The sequence below is a fragment of the Leptopilina boulardi genome, unplaced genomic scaffold, assembly GCF_019393585.1.
Source record: "Leptopilina boulardi isolate dan_hultmark-lab unplaced genomic scaffold, ZJU_Lbou_2.1 LbouV2_123, whole genome shotgun sequence".
Classification (NCBI taxonomy): domain Eukaryota; kingdom Metazoa; phylum Arthropoda; class Insecta; order Hymenoptera; family Figitidae; genus Leptopilina; species Leptopilina boulardi.
Window position 1 is genome coordinate 482417 of NW_026137667.1, and position 11311 is coordinate 493727.

Genomic DNA, 11311 nt, shown 5'->3' on the forward strand with positions numbered 1-11311 from the left:
AAGGCGTCGAGTAGAAGTTAAATTTCGACTCTTAAACCTTCTCTAGTAGGTATGTTTATTTTTATAATTTTATCCATGACCTATATGTAAAGTATCGACAACCAAAGTTTAACCGCAACTTTAACCATTATAAGTGTTAAAAGTAGGACCTGCCTTGCAAGCAAACACTGGCAAACGAAGTAAAATTAGCCGTCGGCTCAAGTCAGTTCAAAATTTGGCAAACCTTCGGCAGAAATTCAAAGAACAAGACTTATTCAGAGCTTTGGTCAATCAAACTAAGGATAATCGTTTTGTGACATTTCAAAAACGCTATTTGAAAAACCTAAAAAAATTTGTCTGCTAAACTGTAGTTTAACGTTAATCTGATAATATCATTTTGAAAAAAGTACTTAAATGGGTCCAGGTAAATGCGACTATCTATAGGTAGAATTCTTTAGTATTATTTAATATCGTTTTTTACTATAGTCAAAGAACTATGTCAACTATCGACGTGAAATGTCAGTACTACAGGTATACTACATATAATTATATAGGCACTGATGTACTATACGGGTAGTCAATATAATGTTAATCCCACACAAACAGTCGGTGCAATTCTGATTGACCTCGAAAAGGCATTTGACTCTGTTCAGCTAGAGCGGCTGATTTTAATCTTGATTAACAGCATATATGACTGTCAGGTTACGTGATCGCCGCAATGTTAATTTGTCGACCATATTTTCCGTAAAGTACTCAATATATTGAGCTGAAATTTTATCAAAAATTCTAAAATATAATGAAGTAATATACAAAAATGTAAACCTCGTTTAAAAACAATTGTATTCTCTGGTGGAATGAAATTACTCATCTTCTATATACTTTACAGAATAGATATTGGGTAGAAATTCCGTTTGAGGTAAAAAATAGACAATTCAAGCATTGATTTATCCAATAGTTTTGATAAATTATGTTGTAATTGTTGCCTATTTTTTATTGTTTAATAAAAAAAAATTATAAAAATATTACCGTCAGATGGGGTTACATATTTCGCTTAATACAAAATGAAAATAGAAGGTATATGTGAGAAATTAAACATTTCAGATTGTATATTGCTATACGTACGTGGAAAAAAAAATTCGACTCACCGATCGCGGATTCCCTCGACGGAACGATGGCAGCATCACCTCTTCTGGACCAGTCCTCGCAGTGGTTCCCTTCTTATGTGGGGGAACTGGGAAAGTATGCAGGGACCATGCTTCCTCTGCATTTTCCTTCCTGTCATTCAGTCTGAAACATAAAAAATTTAAAATACTAAAAAATTAGAAAAAAATACACTGCACAAGAAGGATGTTTAAAATTCTTTATATTGTTTTTTCCGTAATCATTATATAATAATAAAATAAAAAATCTTACCGTATATACCTTTCGTTCATGCCCACAATCTCCATCTCGAAGCGGCACTCGAAAGTTTTTTTCCAAAATTGGCACAAAAAACACACACCAGTGATTTAAAAATTTTCGGACACTCCCGTATAAAAATTAACTTATATGTAAAAATTTAGAAATTAAATTATTTCACAAGCACGTAAGATCTTTAAGTAGAATCCGAAGCGCGAAGGTACTTTTCGAAAATGGAACAATTCGTCTGACCGATGCTACTGAAGTTACCTCCCACCCTTCAAAAATTGATGAAGTGAATTTTTAATCATAAAATTAAGACGCGCGCGAATCTCTTTTGTCCTTCTCTTATAATATATAACTATCAAAACTTGAGTAGCGTCGGTAACATGAATCGATACATTTTCAAAAAGTACCATCGCGCATAGCATTCGGCTTTAGTCTCGTAATTGTTCATAATATTTAAAAACGTGACCGCATAAGTAAAAATTAAAAATGCCTTGAAAATATTAAAATGTGTTTTTTGAGTCAATTTTGGAAAACAACGTTCGAGTGCCGCTTCGGGATGGAGATCGGGCATGAACGAAAGGTATCTACGGTAAGATTACTAATAGAATTACATTTTTATGACCCTTAAGTGTAAGAAATCGTTAAAATCCAAAAATCGATTTTCTAGGTCATAAACACCCTGTTATCAGACGCCTTATTTGCAGTTTAACAACTTATAGGGCCTAAATTTTTTAAAAAATTTACCAAATCGGCTTGTTAAATATTTGGGAAACTGAAATGCCCCCGCCTTGTTACCATTGCGTTAAATGCATTTTTATTGACTTTTTGACCCCCTCCAAATAGGTATAACGTAGTTTATAGATGGATAAAGAACTGAAAATATATTAGAAATATTCTTTAAAGAGAACGTCGGAATTAAAAATAATGTTGAAAATTTTTTGAGAAAAGTAGATGAAATGAGAAACGGTGGGGTAATGATAAGTTAAAAAGTTGGGGTTGGAGTTGCAAGTTCACGCGTCGCGGCGCACGAGTTGTTCCACAGAGTCGCTTGTGGAAAAGATGGGAAATGCGGGGCGTAGGCGTTGGCGTCCCGACGCTTTGTGACGCGTTGAACCGCGGCCCCTTTGTCGTCGAAAGCCCTGGGGCTTATAGAAACGACTGCCGCTGTTCAGCTACCAGCGGTGTAAACGTATAAAGCCGATACTGCTCTTTCTCGCACCCACATAGTCAACCACACTACTCCGACAAACACACGAATACATATACAGAGGAAAAGTGAGATAGCAAATATTATATTTGCCTGTGTGCTTGACTACTGTGAGGGAGAAGCGTGGACAATCATTGCAGAGATCAGAGCAATGCCTGTAGGCAGCTTGTTATAATAAACGGCGTGGCTCTCGTGTGTAAGTTTGCGACGATAACACACAGTTTTGATTGCTGTTTCGGCTTAAACTCAAATCATTTCTGAGAACCAAAGCTGACTTGGCCTTTGCATAGTTTGCGGGTTTACACTCTCAGGATGTAGGCAAGTAAGCCATCGCTTTGCTTGAAAATTAGAAGCTGATGCATACTGACCGCGAGCGCTTTTCTCTCCCGTGAAATTGAAATTACACAAGCGCTCAAAGAGAAATGTTGGAGAAGTGCTTTCGTTTTATCTCCAACAGGAAGTGAAGCGGCTGGCACAATGCAAATGAAGCTGTACTCTCGCGACAGTTGACTGGAAATTCCTAGGCCGGAAAGATATGATTTTAATGAAAAAATATTTACGGATCTTTAATAAAAAAATTCATTAAAATCAATGAAAATTTCAAGCAAAATCTTATACTGATTCAAAACTAACTTTTCAACAGTCATTCGGTTAACAGCTGCCACACCTAAAAATAGGCGTGATTCCATTGTCTTAGAGACAATACTGACACCTTAAACATTCTGAATTAAATTGCTGCTAAATAAAATCGAAATTAAAGAGTAGTACAAGGTTATTGACTGAAATAAAATGAAATAGGTAATGTTACAGCAATCTTTTGGAAAAAATCAACTATCATTGAAAGAGAAATTGATAATTCGATTGAGAATCGATTTTCTGTATCACTGTACACGTAAAGCTGCTATTAGAAGTAGTTTAAGATAAGTCTTACAATAATAAAAAAATAATTTCCGAAAGGCGAGGGACGTAGATTGCGTGACTTCCTGTTCCTGCCTTGACTTGAGTAAGCTCAGAACGTTCTGAAACCCCTCCTTTTTGTATGCGGCCACCGGGGTTAAAGAGTCGACCAATCATGTTCCCACCCCATTCGCCTATGATAATTACGTCCTCGGAAACGGCGCGTGCCTTGGCAGTTTGCTCACGCGCCTCATCGCCTGTCTCTGTACTGTGAACAATGTACATGGCGTGACTATCACAATATTATAGATACTACATCGACCATACGCATAAGTAACGATTTCAGTTCTTTTTTCACTGATTAACGTTGATTAACGTTACCGAAAAGATCAAGGATCACAAATACTTATATTATTAATACATATACCTAATGCCGAAAGCTTTAAAAGAAACAAGGCGAAATTGACTGACCTGAATTGGCTTATAAGAAAATTAGGAAACTTTTGCTGAGCTGCAGTTATTTCACAAAAAACCTCGACTCAAAGTCACCTCCACTTCCCAGTGTGCAAAGTTTCATTCCAAAGGTAAAATATATGTCAATTTTAGATATCTGAAGACAGAGTTTAAAAGCTAAGCATTTCTTCAACCGAATAAATAGCTATGTTATTCTTCGGTCTTAAATCAAGACGCATTTTCTTAGAAAAAGAACAAGTCACGTTTATTCGGTGAAACGAATAGACCCTATCTGTGGGCAAAAACATTTCATGTCTGTCAAAATACGTCTTAAGAACGTCTCATGTTCATCTTAACACGTTATTTTGACAGACATGAAACGTTCTAAAATATTCCAGAAACGTATCTAGAACAAGGATGTTTTTTGCCCACTGAGATATTGTTACAACATGTAGATTTATAGTAGAAAACTTGGTCAAAAGTCGAAATATCTAGCTAGTTAAACAGCTTTTTAGTTTTTCTTTTCCAAGGATTCTTAGAATTACTTATTCTGAATCCAAAGACAATTGTAGCCCAGGTGGAAAAGTTCCCGGTAGTGACTACCGGTACTTTTTCCTGGAATCGCAACCAAAATTTGTTGTAATTCCCGGAAAAATTACCGGTAGTGACTGTACAGGTAGCGGTACCGGTAGTCACTACCGGGAACTTTTCCACCTGGGAGTACGCACCAACATTTATATTCCTGAAAAGTTTTCAAGATACCCTGCCTGATATCAGGTCAGGATATTTATATGTAAATATTTGTTTGTAACAGAGATAATATAAACCTATATTTTTTCTCAATGTATTTTACATTGGTGAATTCGTTATTTCGTGCAGATTTCTTAAAATTACACTGCGAACGATTTGTGGAAGTGAAAACACGATTCTCTCGCCCTAAAAAGAAATCAGAAGTGAATATGAAGCGATATGTAGGGGAAACGACGATGAATTTGTTCATGCGTGAACGTGTCACGTATAGGCACGTGACCGAGTATGTACTGCCAAAGACATAATACAGCATGCCTGAAAAACTTGTCCTTTTCTACCCTGCCAATATGCTTGTACGCACACTTTGTGTCCGCTTCTTTTCTCTTTTATTCAGTGATGCACATCGAACAGGAAATGGTCCCATTTTATTTGATTCTTAAGGTCGGCCATCGTTAAAATAAGAAAAATTATCATCCATAAAGAGATTCTGTAACTTTTAATGAACAGAGAGAATAAAAGGAAAATTTGGGATTTCATTTCTTTTGTTCCAAGATTTGTTGACAAATCAATGCAAACCCATTGATTTTGGTATCCACATATTTTCCAAAAATGATACAACAAGCTTTATTCGGTTTCATATTGTTTGTTGAAATTGAATATATACTTTTCATTTATTTTTGATAGTGTAAACGAGTTGGATAAGAATTTTTATGGTATTCGAAAATTCAAATCACTCTTGACCCCTGCAAGTACGTACCGTAACCAAGATCCGGTATGGTAGCATTGCGGAACCCTCGCTTCCGGTCTAAAATCTCAGGGGGTACATACTGATTACATCAGAGTCAAGTTGGGTCACGCTACTCCTACCACAGACCGTTACCCATTTTGGCCTTTGGTGAAGGGGAACAACGCGATACCATGCCGACGCCATGCGTGTTATATTGCTTCTACATTATTTCATTATTATATATGCACTCCGATTTAGACGAGTGTTCCATTTTAAGTAGTTTATAACTACTTTCAAGCTGTGTCTTTTCGTTTTTATATTATACTGGGCTTGAATTATAACTTATTTCATAAATGTTATACTGTTTACTTATTCTACGTGAAATGCAAAAAGAAATAAAATTTTCATTCAATTTCTTTCTAATGCTCTAAAGATTACTTAACAATAATCTAGTGTTCTTAAACTGAAAGAAGTTACTGGGTATAAAAATGTACGAACTTACTCGAGTGTTAGAATCCTTTAGAGAGGATTTCCGTGTAGGTAAACACAAACTGAGTGCTTCGTAAACGATTCCCCCTGCTTTTGTCGAAGGTTCCATCCTATCAAGTTGATTCTCTCTTATATGTGCTACGATAGTCACATTCCCGAAGGATTGCAATCTGCTTAGGAGCACAATAAAAGCTAATTTTTTACAACCCTGTAGCTTAAAGATTTACTAAAATTCAGCACATACGCTTCATATTATGTTCGTCTCTTGCCTTTTGACCTAATTTTAATAAGGTTTTTTTTATTTTTGAAGCAGAGGTAGGGATATCTTTTTGTAATATATGCGCGAAAGTGCTAGATTAAAATAAAGCTAAGTTATATACATATATATCTTAGCTTTGACACTAAAGGTAGAGTGGCTATGCTAATAATAATTTTATAAATTTCTACTTTTATCGATGTAACGCACTAACCACTAATGGCTCCTCCTTTTATAATTGAAATAAATTAAATTAAGTAACATTTTTTAAAAACACTTTCTGTCAATGATAAATACATTTAGGAAGTAAACTTGGCAGATGCTATACTATGAGTAGCAGTTGGTGTTCGCTATGTTAAACAATTTGATTTTGTGCTTCTGATTGGAACGTAGAACAATCTTGAGTAAGGGTCGCAGGATACGGAATTCAGGGTCCAAGTTGGGGTTCTGCCGCAATCAGTGTAGCCGCGGGACTCCGACCTATCCTCGGGTCTTCCCTTCTCTTCAAATTAACACAAATGTTAACGCCATTCCTATGCTAACTTCACGCCGACTGGGTCAGATATAGAAACATTGCACATTTTTCTTCCAAATTTTTGTAATTTTAAAAAATTCTTCTTCTATATTTCTATATTTCTTCTTCAGTTGCGTGACAGTCCCAGCAATTGCCAGTCAAACCTTTTGGATATTTAAATCATAAAAAAGTAAACGTGAACCATCCTCTGAATTTATGATTAAGAAATAAAAAAGTCATTTGCATTTTTAACAATCTGAAAATAATTAACTTTTTAAAACGCCAAATACTTGGTAAATTAATAAAAAAAAATTAGAATGGTTCCGCAAAACAGATAGAAATAAATTTAAATAACAATTTCTTAGAAATAGATTCGCATTTTTCAAGCTAAGAGTGTTTAAATGCGAGCGAAGTGCACATATTGCCACGCTAGACGTGTGTACCTCTCTGTTGAACATATTATCTGCGCATTCACAAGCAATTACATGGGGTGGGGTAATCCTGTTACGAGCTGTAGAGATTCCTTGGGGGAGGATCAAAGGACCAACTAGTCTGTACCATTTTATTCTTCAAGCGTAAACAATACCAAAACCGGAGAAAAAAAGGAAGATTAAGATTGAAAGGGAATTGTTGGATTTGTTGCACTTTTATATATTTATTTTTTCTTTTAATAAAATTCTAAAATCTATTCTTTAAGCTCATTAAACAATTTATTTGGAAAAGTATAATAGGTTTCTTTTTCCTACGTAAATTTATATTTATTTATTTTTTAGTATTCGACTTGAACTGCAGCAAATTTAAAAAATGTTATTTTTGAGAAAAACGTGTTTAAAGATCGATAAAAGCATTGATTTTAACGAAAAATATCATACCTTAAGCTGATCTGATATACCATCTTCTTCTTCTCCTTTGAAAAGCGTCTACTGGGCTGTTGAAGCTCTTCTTTCAGCTAATAGATCCTCTTATATAGCAGCCTGATGTTGATGCTCTGCCAGCCATAGCTGACGTACTGGAATTCGGCGTAGACTTCTTGAAGATATGTTGTTCTTCTAACAATCTTCGTTTTCTTCGTAGCTGACCTTCGCCCATGTTGATTATGAGAACCTTTTCAGCTTAAATACTGAACATCCACAAAAAAATATATAGTATTTAAATACAAGTTTGAAAATTTCTCATTTTCTGGAACTTAGGAATATTTTTCATGATTTTTTTTACAATTGCGATAAATATTTTACATATATGTACTATGAAGTTCTTTTCGAAATCAAACACAATCTTTTGTTTTAGGTTACGGAAGCAATTTATCAAAATCAGCACTGGATTCACACACACATCTTAGGCAACCTGGTATGTTATACTTTTATACTAATTAAAAAATTATAATTATGCATTTCTTGAAATTAATATATCCTTAAGATGTCCAGAACGCAGGGTATCCTTATATACTATCAGGAAGCTGTTTGGTGATACTGTCATTTATACAATTTGGGTTTAAGCTAAAAAACACAATTTTTTATTCATTTTCTTAAATGAAGGTTAAATTGTCGTCAAGTCAAAGAATATGAAAAGCAAGATTGAAATTATTGGATATCGGTAAAGAAAGATAAAGAAGCAAATAATGAAGAATTACTATTTTTTTAGATTACTATATACATCAGGATTTACTGTGTATGGGGTATGATCGTTAGATGTGATTTCACTTTCGTTACTAAGCTTATACTATATTCGACTCATTCTATGCCAAATAAATTACTGTAACTTGCCCTTTTCTTCTATTAACTTGTAAGTGAATTATCGTTCGATCGAAAAGCGAAGTTTCAGCACGCATTTAGAGGGTTTGGCCATCAGAAACAGGGTTTGAGGTCTAGCATTTTTGTTTCTTTGTTTCCTATAGATACAAAAAGAATTATCTTTTTAAAAATAAAATTTTTTTAAATCATAAAATTAAATTAACAAAGTTTGATCCCTGAATTTCGCATCACAAATTTTGTGTAAGATTTCTCACATCCAATTATTGTAGAGTTATAAGTATGCTTTACTGAAATTAAGGTCGCTAATTACGAAACTAACGTTAAATTTCTAAAATTTTCAACCAACTAAGACGCTATATTTTCTAAATTAAAAAATGTAAATGAAAAATTTGGAAGTATGGTTATCAATATGAATAAAAAAATTAGTACATTTGCTCGACAAAGCTCTTTAGGATCATTCTTTCAATTGAAATTATTATGATCCAAACGAATTCTATTCTATTGTGCAGTCGCGATTGTATCCTTTGTACGATGTAGGGTCCTCCATAGTTGAGCAGCCGTAAGCGACCGTGATGACGCATTGTGAAGCTTTTAAGGGTGATAGGGAGCTCACTGAAACAAGCATGTAATAAATAGGTATATGTTAAGAAAAGAAGGGGCTACATTCTTTTATTGGAAAAGTAGTTGTAAAGTTCATATTCAACTTAGAAGAAGATTATAGTTTAAAATATGTTTTCAAATTGATGAAAATTGGGCAAGAAAGTTTATCTATAAACCAGTTTAGTTCACCTGAAGTATACCTGTATAATAAATTGTACATTAAATTGTCTTCCTACTCGTCAACTTAGAAACTTGTGCTTATTTTTTAGATCCTTATCAAATGTTTGGAGCGACTAGCAGTCGCCTTGCAAGTTCAGGTTCTGGTCAAATTCAACTATGGCAATTTTTACTTGAACTTTTGTCAGACTCTAGTAACGCTGCATGCATCACATGGGAAGGAACGAATGGCGAATTCAAGTTGACAGATCCCGATGAAGTTGCGCGACGATGGGGAGAAAGGAAGTCTAAGCCTAATATGAATTATGACAAATTATCTAGAGCCTTAAGGTGGGTTGTATTTTGAATTGTTTGATAAATTTAGGAGATAATTAATCCGGGAGATTTAAGAAATTTTATTATTATTTCAGGTACTATTACGACAAAAACATCATGACAAAAGTTCATGGAAAGAGGTACGCGTATAAGTTCGATTTCCAGGGCTTGGCTGCAGCTACACAACCAGCCACAGCAGACCCAGCGGCCTACAAGTATCAAAGCGAACTTTTCATGTCCGGGTATGGACACGCGAAGCTCAACCTAATGCCGCCGCCAGCTGCTTCTGTCTCCGTATCAGTACCTGGCGGTCTTTTTCAGTCAGCTTCAAGTTACTGGTCCACTAGTCCTGGGGCGAATCTTTACGCAAGCCACCATACACCGTCGGGTCATGTACCTCCACATCTTGGCTCCTATCCTCATTATGCATGACCCACTGCGGAGCATTGGGGTACTTTGGGAACCCCGCGTTGAATACTTTTCCAAGTGTCTCGTCACTGTTGTTCCATGTATGTGCACTGTAGTACAATTGCCACTTAAGCAGGTAACTGTGTACTCCATGCCATTCCTCTATCTGACAGTATCGTATGCGTACATGCTGCTGATGATGATAGCGGTTATCTTTTATGGTGCAAAACCTTTGTATATAGAGATATAATGGAGGTGGATATAAAGGGAGGATTGTGTATAGGCGGATTCTCAAGTACGCTAGCTACAATTTTACTATTGAAGATGACTTGGGATAATAGGATTATATTGGCATTAGTTGTCATCACCAAAGAATTACCAGAAACTCAATTTTATGACTGAACTATAGTGGGAACATTTTCAAAATCTATTTGTAGTGAAGAAACAGTTAATTTACAGTCTGTAAGTGAACTAACTATTGTTTTATCTCTTAAACTCAAGCGTGAGAGACGTCTTGTAAAAAAAAGTTAATATATGTTATAAAACAATTAATAGTACAACTTTATCTTTTTCAACACATTCATTTGTTTTCAAATAAGTATGCGGAATATTCTACTTTCTTGGGTTTAAAAAATAAATATATTTTTAAAATAATTTAAATATGTATTTAAATTTGTACCCTTGAGAATAGTTTTTCAAAGATTTATTGACCCCATCATATTCCATGACACGCACAAGATCAAAGAATTCTTGATCAAAATAATTATAATTTCCGATTTGGAAATAAGGATAAAAAAATTCCTCCGGCACTTAGGATTTTTTAAGTTAAATAAAAAAAATTTAACTGATAATTTAAGAACAATAGAATGTAAATTATTTAAAAGTTATTATTATTCGATTATTTCCAATCGAAATTATAAGTTATAATGTGCATCGACCGTGGAAATTCTATAACAAATTGAATTTTAAATGTGAAATTTTTATGCAGTAGAGGCGTTCCATGAAGATGACAACTTTTGAATACCAGATTTTGTTATTTTAAAACACTTGTAACTTGTAAGCAATCAATACTATACATAATGTCAAAAAGACGTCTTTTAGACTTTTAAAGACGTAAATTGGCAAGGCATAGAACCTTTTTAGAACGTATCAATGACGTTTACATAAGAAATACCATATGGCGAGAAATTAAAGACGACCTGAAAACGTATTTTGTTAAAGTTCAAAGAACGTCCACAAAAATACATTCTCAGGACGTCTATTGAGCAAGTGTGCCCACTGAGAATAGGTATAATCCACCAGTTGAATGTTATTTGAATGTTGTTCCAAAGATGACTTTTTATCAGCTTCTGTATTAAAAGTAGTAAATTTTTAAAAAATC

General features: G+C 34.5%; 1 protein-coding gene across 4 annotated transcripts in view; it reads left to right on the forward strand.

Moving 5' to 3' along the window:
* LOC127290493 (transcriptional regulator ERG homolog) overlaps positions 1-10584 on the forward strand; it is a 39298-nt gene extending 28714 nt beyond the window's left edge. For all 4 annotated transcript variants that reach the window (XM_051319095.1, XM_051319105.1, XM_051319086.1 and 1 more), the window contains exons 4-6: positions 7967-8026; positions 9300-9537; positions 9618-10584. In XM_051319095.1, the coding sequence (XP_051175052.1) occupies positions 7967-8026; positions 9300-9537; positions 9618-9954 (635 nt within the window). In that variant the 3' untranslated portion in view covers positions 9955-10584. The remainder of the gene's footprint in view (positions 1-7966; positions 8027-9299; positions 9538-9617) is intronic.
* Positions 10585-11311: the final 727 nt, after the last annotated feature.